The following is an 18,316-nucleotide window of genomic DNA, read 5'->3' as shown; positions in this document are numbered from 1 at the left end:
TTAATTTACTAGTGTTTTACAAAACTTGTAATTGAAATGCAAGTCACATTGATTCATGGACAGAGAAGACGGTGTTGCCAATGAAAACTGATGGTCTTTGATACTTTTTAGAATATCAGAGTACAATCAGGAGAGCCCAGAAGTTGTTTGATTCATCTCCACAGGGAACTGAAATTTCTCCTTGTGAGTATCATTCTGGAATTTCTTTTGTTGAATTACACATTGTCATGATAATGTTTCACAATAAAACTTTGATTTTCTTTAAAATCTGTTTTAAATGTTACATTTCATTATACTGTTTACAACTTGGACAGTTACTTATGTGGTAGTTGTTGTAAGATTTATTTTTATGTGCATTGGTGTCTCATCTACATGTATGTCTGTGTGAGGGTGTTGGTTCCCCTGAAACTGGAGCTACAGGCAGTTGTGCACTGCCATGTGGGTGCTGGGAATTGAGCCTGGGTCCTCTGGAAGAGCAGCCAATGCTCTTAACTGCTGAACCATCTTTCCAGCCCCCACAATTAGTTTTTCAACATTTTCATCTCTCCTAAATGAAACCTTATAAATTCATAGTATGGTTTAGCATTCACTTCACAACCTTGCCAGCCTTTGGCAACCATTAATCTACTTATAGGGTTTTGTTATTTTGACTGTCAAATAGCATCTCATTGTATGGATGCACTGCATTTTATTCATCCTATCATCAGCTGATAAAAATTTTAATTTTTTGTACTTTTTGGCTATTAGGAATAATATTGATGTGAACATTTGTACACGTTTTTGTAGGAACATATGTTTCCTACATTTCTGGTGAAATTGCTAGGTTATATGGCAACTATGTTTAAGCCATCCTTTCTCCTGACACACCACACACACGCACACACACACACATCCGTGATTGTGTGTGTGTGCGTGTATCTATGATCTTTTCAAATTTAATCCTTGTATCTCATAAATGGATGTAATTTTTTATTCTTATGCATCTCTGCCCTCTTTCCTCTGTACTCTTCTTTTTGTCCTTTGTCTGTCCTCTTTTTTTTTGCCTTTTAAAATTATATTTTATTTATTTGTTGTACCAATCAGTTACAGCCCTTTCACTTCCATCTGACACACTCTCAAGATCATGCATTGTTTCTCAATAGAGACTGTTGGCATTTCACCTTTTCCATTCTTTGTGATTTGGACCATCTTACCCATAGCAATATGTTAAACATCCCTGACTTCCACCAAGTTATTTTGACACATAAAAAATTATATTAACCTTTGTCTGGTCAGCTGTTTCTGGGGGTTAAACCAGCCCAGTCTTAATCCCTTTGATCATCAGTCCTCCCTCTCTGTTACTGGCTTTCTTGAGTTCAGCTCAGTACTTAACCAAGGGAGTCTGCCTCTTCTTCGATCAGCCACTAAATAAAGTTTCTGTTTCCCAGACTCTCTGGCCATAGGATTGTAGGCTGGCACTCCCCAGATCTATGTCTAAAATCCATATATATGAGAGAGTACATGCCATGTTTCTCTTTTTGTGACTGGGTTACCTCACTCAGGATGGTTTCTTCTAGTGTCGTCCATTTGCCTGCGAATCTCATGATTCCATTATTTTTTTCTGCTGAATAGTACCAGCATGGGACTGATCAAGACCCCCTGAATCTGGGTGTCAGTGAGGAGGCCTAGGGAATCTATTGAGCCTTGGGCAGCAGATCAGTACCCATCCCAAGTATACACACGGACTTTGGACTCCCATAGAACAATGTGAGGTGCACTCTCACCCGAACTCTTGGGGAAGGGTCTAGGCCCTGCCCTATATGAAATGACAGACTATGCACACCCCCATGGAGGGCCTCACCCTCCCTGGGGAAATGAGGGGGATAACGGGGGGGGGCTCGGGAGGAAGGGAGGGAATGGGAGAGGGACCTGGAACTGACTTGTGAAGCAACCTTGTTTCTTATCCAAATTTAAACTGGAAAATAAAATTAAAAAAAAATTATATTCACCTTTTTTCATAAACCCTCTGGAAGTAGAAAATTACCTCTTTTCTGTTGAAAAACATTTTTCTTTTCTCTGGAAATAAAGAAATTGCTAACTTGATCCTGTCATTTTATTGTTACAAAGTGAATGAATGATGGATATCATCTCTCATATAAAGAAAAAAAAAACTTGTGAAGTTTCTCAGTCTTTTGGTAAATTTGTCCTCTTCCTTCTGTTTCCTGCTGTTTGTTCACTCTGGTTGAAGTCATCCCTCATGATCTTCCTCCTCCTCATTCCCTGCTGTAGGGTCTGCTTAGATTTTGATGTGTGCATGCGTGTGTAATTATATTGTGTTTGGATAATTCAGTTTCACATTTGTGGTTTCATGTTACTTCACCTGTTGTGTCTGTGTACATAGCATTAGAGATGAGAATACCACTCTTAGAATCAGCCTGCTGGATATGTATCCTGTACTGTTCGTTAGTAACTGTGTGATACTCAACTAGTTACTGAAGCTTTCTTAGCCTCCATAGAATGAGGATAAAAAGCCGGACATTGGTGTGGCACACGCCTTTAATTCCAGGGAGGCAGAGGCAGGCAGATGTCTGAGTCTTTGAGGCCAGCCTGGTTTACAGAGCAAGTTGCATGACAGCTCCAAAGCAAATCAGAGAAACCCTGTCTCAAAAAAAAAAAAAAAAAGCAAACAAACAAAACACAATAAATGGAATGAGGATAGTAGAAGTACCTACCTCAGAAAGTTTTGTTGGGATTAAATAACACACTACATACAAAATCCTATGACAGTGCCTAGCAAGTGGTCAATAGTCAAGAACTGTTACCATAAGGCTGGAGAAGGGGCTCATTGGTTAAGAGCACTTGTTGCTCTTCCCGAGGACCTGGGTTTGATTCCTAGTACCCACGTGGTGCCTCATAACCATCTGTAACTCCATTCCCAGGTTATCCAATTACCTCTTTTGAACTCTGAAGGTACCAGGCACTTATGTGGTGCACAGACATACATGTAGGCAAAAAAAATTTTGTTTTAAAGAACTACCTTAATTGATACTATTAAATACATCCATATTAATTAAGCTGTGATTTCTGTTTTTTTTTTTTAAGATTTATTTGTTTATTGCATATACAGTGTTCTGCCTACATGCCTGAAGAGGGCACCAGATTGAATTGTAGATGGTTGTGAGCCACCATGTGGTTGTTGGGAATTGAACTCAGGACCTCTGGAAGAGCAGTCAGTGCTCTTAACCTCTGAGCCATCCCTCTAGCCCATAAGCTATGATTTCTGCTAACATGTTTTCTGACTGTTAAATTTTTCTACAGGTTTTGGCTGATGGCTTGAGGACTGGTGTAACTGAATGGCTTGAACCTCTGGAAACAAAATCTGCTGTTGAACTTGTACAAGAATTTCTGAATGGTGCTTGTTTTCATAATCTATTCTTGTTTGTTGCTTGTTTTTTGAGTACATATGCTTACTGTATTTTAATATCAGTTGTCCATGACCTTATATAGCTTTGAGTTAGAATACATTAAAGCTGGGATCTGATCTAGTTGGAGGGACAGCGTTTGTTCTAAGTATTAACGATAGATGTTATTATTAAAATTATAAGATTTAGTTTGAGCTAAGCCTGGCAACACAGGCATGTAATCCTAGCTAGTTGAGAAGCTGAGGCAGGAGAATTGTTACCTAGAGCTACAGAGTGAATTCAGTACCAAGCTAGGCAACTTAGTGAGACTTTGTCATAAAATAAATAAATACAAGAGTAAAAAGAGAGCCGGGCGTTGGTGGCGCACACCTTTAATCCCAGCACTCGGGAGGCAGAGGCAGGCGGATCTCTGTGAGTTCGAGACCAGCCTGGACTGCCAAGCGAGTTCCAGGACAGCCTCCAAAGCCACAGAGAAACCCTGTCTCAAAAACCAAAAAAAAAAAAAAAAAAAGAGTAAAAAGAGGACTGGGGATGTAGCTCAGTGGTGGAGCACTTGACAACTGTACTTGAGTTCCTAGATTTGATCAGGCTTCTGGACTGCAAAAAAAAGAGACCATTTACATGGAAATTCATGTAGCACAGGTGGGTTTCAGATTGTAGGAGAATGATGAGACAGTATCTGAGTGTCTGCCATGTGCTTGTCATCTTCTTGTACCCCTGCTTGAAGATTAGCTATCATTGTGGTAGTTTGCTCAAGTCCCACTTTACTCCTACTGTTCTTATTTGCTTGCTTGAAAACAGGATTTGGATGGAAATAAAATCAAGTTAATTAGCCTTTCCTACTTTCTAGACTTAAATAAACCGGATGAATTTGATGATTCTACAAAAAAAGACATACAAAAAGAGGTAAGCTATTACTATCAGTTAGAAACTTGGGCTCAAGAGATGGCTCAATGGTTAAGAGCACTGGCTACTTTTCCAGAAGATCCCAGTTCAGTTCCCAACACCCATATAGCAACTCACAACTGCCTGTAACTCCAGTTCTAGAGGATCTGACACCCTCACACAGACATACATGCAGGGAAAACATCAATACACATAAAATAAGAATAAGTAAATCATTTTAAAATGTTTTAGGGGCTGGAGAGATGGCTCAATGATTAAGAGTACTGACTGCTGCTCTTCCGTAAGTCCTGAGGTCAGTTCCCAGCAACCACATGGTGGCTCACAGCTATCTCTAGTGGATCTGATGTGCATAGATGTGTACATGCAGATAGAGCATTCATCTATAAAATAAATCTTTTTTTTAAATTTCTAAAAAGAAACTTACTCTGCTTTTGAAATTTGGTGTACTGCTACCTTTGGTTTTGTAGCATCTCAGATCTCCTTCCATCTGTATTTGTTTTTGTTAGTTAGCTGCAGAGAGTAGAAATAGTTACATTAATAATACACTGTAGAGAGTACTGCTATAGTATATGAATACAACTTAAAATGCTGTTGCCATACCATAATGTGGCATTATGAAACTAAGATACTTCCCATCTGATGAAAAGGAAATGGAGACGAAAGGAACTTAATATTTTCATGTGGAAAGAAAACTGAGCTTGCTTTTAGGCAGTGAAGTTTTGCTGTTATTTAGTGTTAGATTTTTGTTTTGAGACAAAACATAGCTTAGGCTAGCTTCAAACTCATTTTACTTCTGCCTCAGCCTCCTGAGTGCTGCCTGGCCTTTATGGGTCTGATCCACCACCATGTCTGATTAGGCATTACAGATTTAAAACAACTTTAAGACTATTATTTTACTCTATCTAAGTATGTCTCCTTATAAGTAAATGAAATTCTGTGGAAAATATCATTTGTATAATTCTTTGTATGTGTTCATGTCTTCACAGCTCTCAGAACAGTGTTTAAAACTTAAACTATTTCACTTTAAAAGTAAATAAACTGAGTGTTCTCTGAAGTTTGCTTCTTTTTCAGATGGTGAACCATGATGCAGCTGCAGTTGACAGGTCTGTGCTTATCACAGTGCGGGGGGATCTCGATTTTGCTGAACAGCTTTGGTGCAAAATGAGCAGCAGTATGTATCCATCATAATTTTAGTGCGCTTTTGTTTGTTTAACGTTCTTTTTTTTTTTAATTTTATGTGTATCAGTGTTCTGCCTGCATGTATGTCCACATACCACATGAGATCAGCCTGCTTGCACAGGCCAGAAGGCAACTTCAAATCCTCTGGAACTAGTTATAGATGGTTGTGAGCCACCATGTATAATCAGAGGTTTCTCTCCCTTTCTTTGTTCACAAATAACCATTCAGAGGCTGAATATGAATTATTCCTCAGCCAATAACTCAGGCTTATTACTAACTGGCTCTTATTATAACTTAACCCATTTCTATTAATCCATGTATTTATTGCCCCAAAGCTTGTGGCCTTTGCCTCTCTCAGTTTGTATATCTGATTTGTTCTTCATCTGCCTGGCAACTACTCTCACTCCGCCCTTCTTTATCTCATCGTCTGAGTTTGGCTTTCCCATTTAGCTTTATTCTGTTCTGCTTTTGGCCAGTCAGCAACAAATCTTCACAGTGTACTAAAGGATTTCCCACAGCAACCATGTAGGTGCTGGGAATTGAAACCCAGCACTATAGAGGCAAAGGCAGATGAATCTCTGAGTTCGAGCCCAGAATGAACTACATAGTGAGTTCCAGTACAGCCAGATATTCACAGGGAAACCCTATCTTGAAAAAAAAAAACAAAAAGTTTGTGTTAACACATCCAACTTCTCATGCCTTTAAAATATAAAACTTGTGACAGGTGTTGGTGGCACACACCTTTAATCCCAGCACTTGGGAGGCAGAGGCAGGTGAATCTCTGTGAGTTCGAGGCCAACCTGGTCTACAGAGCGAGTTCCAGGACAGCCTCCAAAAAACAATACAGACAAACTCTGTTATTTATTTATTTATTTTTGGTTTTTACGAGACAGGGTTTCTCTGTATTGTTTTGGAGGTTGTCGGTCCAGCCTGGCCTCGAACTCACAGAGATCCGCCTGCCCTTGCCTCCCGAGTGCTGGGATTAAAGGCGTGCACCACCACCACCTGACGAGCTATGTCTTTTGTGTTTTTGTTTTTTTTTTCCCTCCCACTTTAAATCCCCCCTTTCACCACTAACATCAGGGGTTTTGCTTATTTCGTGTGCATGTCATTAAAATGGGTACTTTTTTTTTTTGGTTTTTTTTTTTTGGTTTTTTTTTTGGTTTTTTTTTTTTTTTTTTTTTTTTTGGTTTTTCGAGACAGGGTTTCTCTGTGGCTTTGGAGGCTGTCCTGGAACTAGCTCTTGTAGACCGGGCTGGCCTCGAACTCCAGAGATCCGCCTGCCTCTGCCTTCCCTAGTGCTGGGAAAATTGGTACTTTTGATCAGTAGAGATGTGGAAATAATTTCTGTGTGACTTGGTTTTCTTGGCCTCAAACTCATGTGATTTGGTTTTCAAGGTGTGGTTTCATATCAAGACTTGGTGAAGTGTTTCACATTGATCCTGCAGAGTCTGCAGCGTGGTGACATACAGCCTTGGGTAGGTTGAATCACTTTGTAACTGGAATGTTTTACTCAGTGTCATATGCAAACCAAATCAAACCAACAAAAGGAATTGATAAAACACTGGATCAAACAATATGAGTTGAACTCCAACTGTACTACTTTGGTTTTGGTTTTGGTTTTTTGAGACAGGGTTTCTTTGTGTAGCCCTGGCTGTCCTGGAACTTGATCTGTAGACCAGGCTGGCCTCAAACTCTCAGAGATCTGCCTGCCCCTGCCTTCTGAGTGCTGGAATTAAGGTGTGCACCACTACACCCGGCTAACTCTGGTACTTTCCAGTTGTGTGAACTTGGCCTCCTTTACTTTTCTATACCTAAGTGCCCTCATTTGCAATGTGAAGACTGGAATCTACCTGCATCATAGTGTTGTGTAGGGGTGAATTGATCTAATACATACATAGTACTTAGTGCCTTGCACATATAAATTGCTGATATTGTTAACTGTTCTGGGAATGAATGTTTTCATAGGCCACTAATGAGATTTACAAACTAAGATGCTCTTTTTCAAAGCAGTTTTGATGATGACTTGAGATTCTCCAAATGTAATATGATCTTTGAACCAATAATACTTGTGTTAGGATCTACTTTTCACTCATGCACCAAAATAACATACCAAGACTATAACTGTTGTAGCACATGCCTGTAATCCCAGCATTTGGGAAGCAGAGGCAGGACAATCACATGTAGAGATCAGCCTGGGCTGTGTCATGAGACTGTCTCAAAAACCAAAAACAAAATGAACAAAAAAAAAAAAATAGATGTTTGTCTGTCAGAGTAGTTCTCTATTTTGTTTATAGGAGCCAAAAACAGCAAATGATGCACATTTCTCTTGTTGATGAGATGACTAAGTAGCAATAATGTAGCCATATGGTGTGTGTAATAGCTGCTAAAGCAGGGTTAATGACTGTATAAAATGTAAATTTTGAAAAGAACAAATAGTCTGAAACCAGATGGACTAAATTCTCAGTAACAGCCATGTGTGGGAGAAGCCTTACAAATGACTATGCTCTCTGCACTTGAACTTTCTGTCACTGTTTGAATTTTCCACTGAACAAAAAGCAGTTAGAGCTGGGCAGTGGTGGCACAGGCCTTTAATCCCAGCACTTGGGAGGCAGAGTGTGCTCCAGGACAGGTTCCAAAGTTACAGAGAAACCCTGTTTTGAAAAAACTAAAACAAAACAAAAAAACCCCAAAGAACAAAAAGCAAATTTAAAGTTAGAAATATACTATTTGGAACCATTTTAAAGAATGTAGCTCTCAGTTCATCGTGGTAAAAGTTAGAATTGTGAGTGATGTACAGAAGTTTAGTAGAGATGCCCAGTGATTCTGAAATCACTAGGAAGAGTCTTAGTTGAAAAGCTTCAAAGGACCAGCGCTGACTTCTCATTGGTAAAACTGAGTTTACCACTTTTAGACCTTCCTTGGTTGCTTTGGATTTTCAACACAAGTGATGTAGGAATGGTTGTTTTTTTATTTTTGTTTGTTTTAATAAAAATAGGGTATCAAGCTGAGGACGACTGAGACTTTGAATTTCTGGTGCACATGCCTCTTATTTTCATAGTGCTGGAGTTACAGACATGAGCCACCACTCCCGTGTTCATTAGGTGCTGGGGATGGAACCCAGAGCTTTGGGCATGCTAGACAAGCAAGCACTAATGCAATAGCTCCAGCCAGGAATGGCATCTTAGAAACTCAGGGTAACTTGGAGGCTTTTATTAAAACAATTTATAGTGTTAGGAGGCTGAAAATTGTAATTTTGAACTCCTAGTCTTCTTTTGCTTGTTACATTAATTTGTGCTTAAATTTAAGAATGTGTAAACTTTTTTCTATTTCTAGCTGCACAGTGGGAGTAACAGTTTACTAAGTAAGCTCATTCATCAGTCTTACCATGGAGCCATGGACTGCATCCCTCTCTCTGGAACTACTCCACTTCAAATGCTTTTGGAAATTGGTTTGGACAAATTAAAGAAAGATTATATCAGTTTTTTTGTCAGTGAGTACTTTTTCCAACTTGAAAACCTTTCAGTTGCCCCCATAAATACTCTTAGATTTTTACCTTCCTAATCATTGTCAGTCTGGCCTTGCCCATTGACTGTGAGACATTTGATTTATATATATATACATACATATATATATACATATATATATATATGGTTAAATAGAGCTATAGTGTTCATTTTTTGCTTTTAGGTATGAGGTTTTGTTTGCTTTTTTGTTGTTGTTGTTTAGTTTTTTAATGTGGTGTGGTAGGGCATCCGTGCATGTGGAGATGGGAAGACACCTTGCTGGAGTCAGTTCTTCCTTGTACTGTGAAGATCCCAGGATCTAGCTCAGTTTGTAAGGTTTGATGGCAGGCACCTCTACACCTACACCTGAGCCTCTTGTTACACCTAGTTAAAAGATTTTTTTTCATTACTTAACACTTGATATTTATTTATTAGGGGCAAGGTATGATCAGTTGTAGAATAAGTATTAGTGTGTATTTATGATGTAATTGAGTAGCTATTTAACTTGATCATCTCTTTAGTATATGAACTATGGAATTTTTTTCCTTAGGTTCTTTTTTTTTTTAATTTTTAAAGTTTTTTTTTTTTTTTTTTGATTTTTCGAGACAGGGTTTGTCTGTGGCTTTGGAGGCTGTCCTGGAACTAGCTCTTGTAGACCAGGCTGGCCTCGAACTCACAGAGATCCACCTGCCTCTGCCTCCCGAGAGCTGGGATTAAAGGCGTGCGCCACCAATGCCCGGCTAATTTTTAAAGTTTTATTGGGAAATTCCTAAAGTTTATTCTCACATATGTTTTTCTTGATAGGTCAAGAACTTGCATCTTTGAATCATTTGGTGAGTTTCTTTCTCTTATGTAGTTGTTCTGTACTCAGGTGTTAAATGTCTGTATTGTGCCAGCCTCTGGTCTAGGTCCTAGGAGGCATCAGTAAGCCCACTGATGCCAGTTACCATTGTCTTAAAGTAAATTAAAAAGTACCTCATTCCATGACATTCCTTTTCTCTTTGTATTTCTGCAGCTGATATGTAGTTTTATTTTGTTGAAACCACTCTTCTACTGAAACTCTATCTAGAATGGTTAGGAAAGCCATTAGACCTATGGAGGAGTATTTATTTTATATACTTTTGACTCCTTTGTATTACAGTTTAAGGATTGTTTGTTAAAAGAGTTATGACATTCCAGCCGGGCACACGCCTTTGATCCCAGAGGCTGTGTTTAGTCTTTGCCTCCTTATTCTCTTTATACTTCTTTCTTTCCAGGAATATTTCATTTCTCCTTATTCTCTTTATACTTCTTTCTTTCCAGGAATATTTCATTTCTCCTTATTCTCTTTATGCTTCTTTCTTTCCAGGAATATTTCATTTCTCCGTCAGTATCTACACAAGAACAGGTTTCTCGTGTTCAGAAACTCCACCATATTCTAGAAATACTAGTCATCTGCATGCTTTTCATTAAACCTCAGCACGAGCTTCTCTTTTCTTTAACACAGTAAGTATTTTTTCTTTTTATTTTGAGGTGTTGTCTCATTTGTAGCCCAGGATGGCCTCAAACTCAATGTAATCCTCCTGCCTCCGTTTCTCAAGTGAAGGGATTACAAGTGTGAGCCACCACAACAGCTCACAGTAAGTATGGCTCTATTGTTTACTTACTTAAAAGCAATCCTCTTCTAAATATCTTCTTTTAAAAAGTTCAGTTAGCCGGGCGTTGGTGGCGCACGCCTTTAATCCCAGCACTCGGGAGGCAGAGGCAGGCGGATCACTGTGAGTTCGAGACCAGCCTGGTCTACCGAGCGAGTTCCAGGAGAGCCTCCAAAACAATACAGAGAAACCCTGTCTCGAAAAACCAAAAAAAAAGAAAAAAGAAAAAAAAATAAAAAGTTCAGTTAAAAGTATGCACCAAGCTGGAGAGATGGCTCTGCAGTTAAGAGCCCTGGCTGCTCTTGCAGAGGACCAGGTTCTGTTCCCAGCACCCTCATGGAAGCTCACAAACTGTTTCTAGCTCCAGTTCTAGGGGGATCTGACACCCTCTTCTGTCCTTCCATGTATTCCCTTATTTATTTATTTTTTTAATTTTGGCTGTGTATGATGACATATGTTCTTAATTCCAGCATTTGGGAGGCAGAGGCAACTGATCTCTGAGCTCTAGGTTCTACATAGGCAAGTTCAAGGCCAGGCAGGGCTACAAAGTGAGACCATGTCTCAAAAAATTTTTTTTATATTTAGTGTGCATACACATGCATGCCAAGACACACAGGTTGCTCATTGCTTATTTCTTCTTTCCAAGGCAAGGTCTCCCTGGAACCTGAGACTTTGTTTTCTCAGATAGGCCTCCCAGCTGAGTTGGCATTGCAGACATGTATGAGATATCCAGCTTGTTACGTGGGTTCTGGGATCTGGACTCTGGTCCTCATGATTCCATAGCAAACCCTTAACTGTTAAGCCATCTCTCCAAATCACTTTTTCCAAATTTAGAATTTGCATCAGTTGTGAAGATGTAAAGAGGAAAGTTTGAAATCATTATTGTTTATCCAATATAAAAGTTGTTTTTTTTTTTCCTATACTATACTATAGGAAATACTATAGACATGCTGGAGATGTAATGTAACACAGTGGTAGAATGTATGAGGCCCTAGGTTTATTCCCTAACACTAGAGAAGAGGGGGAAAAAAAGAAAAAGGAAAAGATCAGTAGTATAAATGAATTAATTTTTTAATTCCCTGGATTCTGGACAGGAGAGATAGTTCAGCAGATAAAAACATTTGGTGCCAAGTTTGAGGACCTAGGTTCATTTCCTGGGACCTACATTGTAGGAGGAGAAAACCAACACATCAGAGTTGTTCTCAGGTCTCTCTACATATATACTTTGAGATGGTAGCACCCACACAAGTTCACAAACACATACATACAATAAATAAATTTGTTTAAACTTCAAGGATTCTGAAAGCCATGAAGTCTGTATTTGTCTCTCCTGTGTTAATTTTTCTCTTTCAGATACTTCTTCCTACTTAAGTCTGTATTTGTGTTTGCCTGGGAATTGAATCTAGAGCCTTGCCTATGAAAAGCAGACTCTCTACCACTTAGCTACATACATTCTTAGCTCAATGTGTTTTGTTTTTTTTTTTTTGTAAGAAATCTATCTACTTTTTTTTGGGTTTTTTTTGTTTTTTGTTTTTTCGAGACAGGGTTTCTCTGTGGCTTTGGAGGCTGTCCTGGAACTCACTCTGTAGACCAGGCTGGCCTCGAACTCACAGAGATCCACCTGCCTCTGCCTCCCGAGTGCTGGGATTAAAGGCGTGCGCCACCAACGCCCAGCTTTTTTTTTTTTTTTTTTTTTTTTTTTAAGTAATGGGATTTCCTTGGACAGAAAGAGCGTAATTTAAGTTTTGTTGGCAGGGCTAGATGGGAGTGTTTGTTACTTATGGCTTTGAATTCATTCCTTCTGGTGATTTCCTGGTTAATGGTACTCATTTTCTAGCTATAAAGCCTTTATTTTTTCTGCTGGCTCTTATTCCTAAAAGAGATTGTTTTATCTTTCTAGATCCTGCATAAAATATTACAAACAAAATCCTTTGGATGAGCAACACATTTTTCAATTGCCAGTCAGACCAGCTGCTGTAAAGAATTTGTATCACAGGTGAGCAACTTAGTAATTAACATTGTATCTCATGGGCAGTTTGTAGCACATTAATAAAAGACCTAGAAACAGATATTGGGGTTCAAGCTTTAAGCTGAATATCAGAAAAGCAAAGTAACGGGCACTAGATCCTACTCTACCACAGGCTGAAAGGTGATCCTGGCTCCACTAAACCTCAGACTGCTGCCTCTCATCAGCATGACTGGAGAATCCTGAGACTTCAGTGTATTCCTGTCCTCAATGTGGCTGGAGAATAAATGCCTGATACTATCCTCAATGTGGCTAGAGAATGAATGCCTGCTCTGAGACCCTGTCCCTGTCTTAAATACCTCTTAATGAGTCCTGGAATTAAAGGCATGTGATCCCAAGTGCTGAGATCATCTTTGTGTGAGCTTTCTCTTTAGGACTGGATGTATCTCTTGTAGTTCAGTGTGGCCTTGAAGTAACTGAGATACACCTACCTCTACCTCTCAAGTGGTGGGATTAAAGGTGTATATCACCACCTCCTGGCTTCTATAGCTTGTGGCTGAATTTGCTTTCTGAATCCTCAGGGAGGCTTTAATGAATCATAAATAATACATCACCATAGTATCCATTTTCCATGGGATTTCATGACTCAGCATGGCTTAACCTCTGATCTTTAGTCTTTGTCCTACTCTCTGACCCAAGTTTCATGGCTTTCCGTATTCCTTCTCCCAGACTTTGTGTCACTTCAGACTTTTGAGTCTTTGTTCTGTCCATTACAGTTCTGTCACTGTTGTGCCCAAGTTGCGAAGATCCCCAGAGACCACCAGGGAGACAGACCCACTAAACTATAAAAGCAGTGTTTTAATTGTATTGATTGTTCATCCAACCATGACAGGGACCCCATCTAGCAAGTTGACAAAGCAGCCTCCAGAGGGAGTGAGTTTCCTGTCTACTGCTAGGTTTTAAAGACAAAAGTCACAGAACTATTTCAGTAGGTACGGGTTGGTTTCTGATTGGTTGACATTTGGAAACAATCAGGAAAAATTCTCAAAGTCATATTTTGGCATGAAGTACCTGTGTACCAATTATTTTCATTGGTCAGTGCTGAGAGGGAACATTCTATGGTTTCTATGGCATTGTCTTGTTACTTGCAGGTGGCCTGTTGTACATAGATACCATTAGTTTTCAGAACTATATCCTGGAGCCTACAGGGGAGGTTTTGGTCTCTCCTGGAGTTTCTTTTGGGGCCAAACAGTTCCCAGGAACCAAGCATCTAGGAGGCCTAGATGTTCTGGAGTTTCTTTGTGTTCAGTTTTGGTCCTAGGCTCCGGGAGGCCAGAGGATCTGGAGTTTCCTTGTGTCAGAGGCCTATGTGTCTTTTCTATAGCCTGTCATGGCTACTGAAGCAGGGGGCTGAGTGAGAGTCTGTTCCCCTTATTTCTAAATTACTAGAAGTGAAGCCCTTAAGTTTAGTTTACCCCTCCCTTTCAGTTATTTCTTTGAAAATAGGGAAATAGAAGTAGGATCTCAGTGTAGTTCATGCTGGCCTAAAATTTGTGATTCTCCTGCCTCAACCTCTCACATGCTAGAATTACTGAGTACGATGCCACACTTGGCTTACACATAGTTTCTCTATTTCTGCTTTTTATATGTATGTAAAACATACAATTTATTTTCTATTTTATGTTCATTGTGTTTTGTCTGCATGTGTACTGGTGTGAGAGTGTCAGAACTCCTGGAACTGGAATTAGAGACAGTTGTGAGCTGCCACGTGGGTGCTAGCAATTGAACCCCGGGTCCTCTGAAAGGAGCAGCCATCTAGGAGGGGATGGCTCTTAACTACTGAGCCATCTTGTCTGCCTCAGTCTATTACTGCTTTCTTTTTAAAATTTTTTATTATTTTTTGTATTCCAATCCTAGTTCCCCTCCCTCCTCTCCTCCTGCTACCCCCACTTCCCCTCCATATCCCTCTACTCCTTGGAGAGGGTAAGGCCTCCCCTAGGAAGTCTAGTAAGTCTGTCCCATCATCTTGTTGAGGCAGGACCAAGCAACCTCTCCACCCCCCACACCCCTGTGTCTAGGCTGAGCAAGGCATCTCTCCATATAGAATGGGCTCCACTAAGTCAGTTTGTGCATTAGAGTTAGATCTTGGACCCACTGCCAGTGGCCTCATACATTGTCCCAGCTGCACCATTGTCACCTATTTTAAGGGATTCTAGTTAGGTCTTATGCAGGTTCCCCATTTGTCAGACTGGAGTCAGTGACCCCTCACTTGCTTGGGTCAGCTGATTCTGTGGGTTTCCCCATCATGGTCTTGACTCCTTTGTTCATATTATCACTCCTCCCTCACTTCGATTGTACTCCAGGGACTTGGCCCATTAGTTACTTCTGTATTTCTGCATCTGCTTCCATCTGTTTTTTAAAAAATTTGTTTCTCTGCTGGGCAATGGTGGTGCATGACTTTAGTCCCAGTGCTGGAGAGGCAGAAATAGGCAGTTCTCTGAATTCCAGGATGGCCAGGGCTACATGGAAAAATCCTGTCTCTAAAAAAACAAAACAAGCCGGGCATTGGTGGTACATGCCTTTAATCCCAGCACTTGGGAGGCAGAGGCAGGCGGATCTCTGTGAGTTCGAGGCCAGCCTGGTCTACAGAGTGAGTTCCAGGACAGCCTCCAAAACAATACAGAGAAACCCTGTCTCAAAAAAAACAAAACAATAAAAACCAAATCAACAACAAAAGTTTTTCTTCAAAATGTGTGTGAGTTCTTTTCTCTCTTGTCTCTTGATTATACTTGTCCATGGCAGGCATTGTGACCTATTTATATCCCCCTCAGTGCTTGTCACATAAGGATCTCACTAAGTAGCTAGAGGGAAGGAAGGTATTTAGCTTTTGGTCACTGGCAGTTTACTTATTTTTAAATTTCTTTTGATCTTCTTTAGTGAGAAGCCACAGAAGTGGAGAGTGGAAATAAGCAGTAGTCAGAAGAAGGTGAAAACAGTGTGGCAGCTGAGTGACAGCTCTCCTATAGATCATTCCAGTTTCCACAAGCCTGGTAAAGATGACTTGTACTAAATTAAATCTTTCTGGGAGGAATCACTGTTACAGGTCTCTTCCTGAACTGTAGGTATAAAACATACTTTAAAGGAAAATCTGACTTTGTGCCGGTGTAAATATAATAATCTCTAACAAGATCTTTTTCTTATTGTCCTGGATAAAAGAGCCTTTACTGAATAAGGGCAAGAAGTAATGACACAAGTGGAGAGGTCAGTGAGGAGATGGAAATGTTAGCTCACACTATATACTGTAACCATGGTGATACTCTTTCCCAAGTGCATTCTCTGCAACTAGAATAAGGGTTGCCATTTCTGGTATCCTGTCAAAGATTGCCCATGTGAGTCTCTTAGCTCTTTATGTAGTTAACTGGCCCTCTAGCTTCTTCAGTAAGCACCTTTGAAACTCTTTATCTTCATGCAGACTGATTGTGATATTATTTCTTACTAGTATGGGCCTTAAGTGGTCACATTCAAATATTACAAAGATTATCTTAAAATAAATCTGACTGTTTTCTGACAGAGAAGATTTCAGATGCCTTAGTCAGCCACTGGTAGGAATGCAAATAGTTTTATCTTATTGATTGATACTGTCTTAGTTTCTTTCCTTTTGCTCTGATAAAATACCCTAATGAAAGCAACTTTAGGAGCCAAGCAGTGGTAGCACATGCCTTTAATCCTAGCACTCAGGAGGCAGTGGCAGGTGGATCTCTGAGTTCAGGACAGCCAAGGCTACACAGAGAGAAAAAACAAAAAGAAAACAAAAGGGAATTTAAGAGAGATAGGGTTTATCCTGGCTCATGGGTCATTGCATTCATACTTACGAAGAATGCTGCTGCTGAATTCCCTTTCTCCACTTACACAGTCCAAGATCCCTGCCCATAATTATGATGTATCTTCCCACATCATTTAGCATAATCAAGGTAATCCCTCACAGACCTGCCCAGATGACCATCTACCAAGTGAGTCTAGATTTTATTGATTTGAAATTAATACTAACACTAACCAACACAGCTCTACCCCAAACAAAACTGACAAAAGCAACTCAAGGGTCAAGGGCTTTATTTTATTTCACAGTCCAAGGTACAGCCCATCATGATAAGGAAGTGAAGACAGCAGGAGAGGAGCTTGAAGTAACTGTTGATATAAATTCTGTAGACAGAAGAAGAAAGAAATGCATGCCTGTATGCTGGTGTCAGCTCACTTTCTCCAATTGAAAGCAGTCCAGAATGCCTGGCCCAGGGAATGGTTCTGTCCATAGTGGGCAAGTCTCCCACTTCAGTAACACAATCAAAATAATCCCCACAACCTGCCCAGGCCTGTTTCTCAGGTGATTCTAGATTCTGTCAGTTTGGCAGTTGATAATATTACAGATAGACAGAATACAGAAATCCTTAAACTGAAAGAATTTTTCTGGAAGTCATCAGTTAAAATCATGCTATGTGTTTTTAAGTAAGATGTAAAACTTAGAACCAGGTGGTGGTGGCACCACATGCCTTTAATCCCAGGATTTGGGGGGCAGAGGCACTGGATTCTCTAAGTCCAGGATATCCAGAGAGCTATACAGAGAAACCCTGTCTTGAAAACAAAACAGCCGGGCGTTGGTGGCACATGCCTTTAATCCCAGCACTCAGAAGGCAGAGGCAGGCGGATCTCTGTGAGTTTGAGGCCAGACTGGTCTACAGAGTGAGTTCCAGGACAGCCTCCAAAACAATACAGAGAAACCTGTCTCGAAAAAACCAAAAAAAAAAAAAAAAACAACAACAACAAAACAAAACAAAAGACTAAATCCTAAAAATTTCTTCTCTGAAATTACATTATAATAGGATTCAGAACAGAGACTTGTTGAGCCTTAAGTGGTGACACAGAAATTAATGTAATTGTTTCTCAAGGTAGGGTAGTGCTTTCTTCCTTCTGTTCTATTTTTAACTCTGTTTTTAAGTGGTAAGTTGTTCAATCATGGTTTAAAAGGAGAGTGTACTGTATAAACAGTTGTCCTAGCTAATTTGCCAAACAGATCCTTAGATTATTTTCAGGTGGAAGACAGGTGCCATCCATACTCCTCATCTGCTGTATTGTAGTAAAGTCAGCATCGTACATAATGTGAAGCAGTTCTTACTGACCTCATTGTCTTTTTGGTTACAGATTTTTCTGAGTTGACACTGAATGGTAGTCTGGAAGAAAGGGCTGCTTTCATTAACATGGTTACCTGCAGCCAGGTACTCTTCAAGTAACACGTGCTGAGGGTCCCTGCAAGGTATCTGTGTTCTTCTCTCAAATGTGTTGTAATGTGTTAAGTACCTTGTGTTTTAGCTGTTTTTACATTGTCAATATTGAATCTACACATCAGAAATACGGTTGTTCACTTGTCATCTCCTGAATGGCCTACCGGTTTATTTACTTGACTTTTCGAGTCTCTAATTCCATTGTACCTTTTGTTGGCCACTTACTGCCTCTGCTTAACTCTAGAATTAAAGAAATGAAAATGATTTTTGGGTGATAATATCTTTGCATTTTAAATCTGAAGAGTTCAATTTCAAAAATCATTGATAAAAGAGAAGGGAGGCAGAGGCAGGCGGATCTCTATGAGTTTGAGGCTGGGCTGGACCGACAGCCTCCAAAACAATACAGACAGAGAAACCCTGTCTTATAAAACAGAGAGAGAGAGAGAGAGAG

The 18,316-nt window shown here is 39.9% G+C and overlaps 1 protein-coding gene across 5 annotated transcripts in view; it reads left to right on the top strand.

The window, feature by feature from the left end:
• Zwilch (zwilch kinetochore protein) overlaps positions 1-18,316 on the top strand; it is a 35,778-nt gene that overhangs the window by 15,410 nt on the left and 2,052 nt on the right. For 3 of the 5 annotated variants that reach the window (XM_005075561.4, XM_040739554.1, XM_040739552.1), the window contains 11 exons: positions 112-183; positions 3,298-3,391; positions 4,252-4,307; positions 5,379-5,478; positions 6,885-6,964; positions 8,823-8,979; positions 9,797-9,825; positions 10,341-10,477; positions 12,527-12,622; positions 15,530-15,642; positions 17,786-18,129. In XM_005075561.4, coding sequence (XP_005075618.1) covers positions 112-183; positions 3,298-3,391; positions 4,252-4,307; positions 5,379-5,478; positions 6,885-6,964; positions 8,823-8,979; positions 9,797-9,825; positions 10,341-10,477; positions 12,527-12,622; positions 15,530-15,642; positions 17,786-17,874 — 1,023 coding nt within the window. In that variant the 3' untranslated portion in view covers positions 17,875-18,129. Of the gene's footprint in view, positions 1-111; positions 184-3,297; positions 3,392-4,251; positions 4,308-5,378; positions 5,479-6,884; positions 6,965-8,822; positions 8,980-9,796; positions 9,826-10,340; positions 10,478-12,526; positions 12,623-15,529; positions 15,643-17,785; positions 18,130-18,316 lie in introns of those variants that run through there. The other 2 variants (XM_040739553.1, XM_040739555.1) reach the window with 2 other exon arrangements.

The sequence above is a fragment of the Mesocricetus auratus genome, unplaced genomic scaffold (genome assembly GCF_017639785.1).
Source record: "Mesocricetus auratus isolate SY011 unplaced genomic scaffold, BCM_Maur_2.0 Super-Scaffold_100691, whole genome shotgun sequence".
In the NCBI taxonomy this organism is placed as follows: domain Eukaryota; kingdom Metazoa; phylum Chordata; class Mammalia; order Rodentia; family Cricetidae; genus Mesocricetus; species Mesocricetus auratus.
The sequence above is the reverse complement of the archived record's forward strand: the minus strand, read 5'-3'. Positions and strand labels throughout refer to the sequence as shown.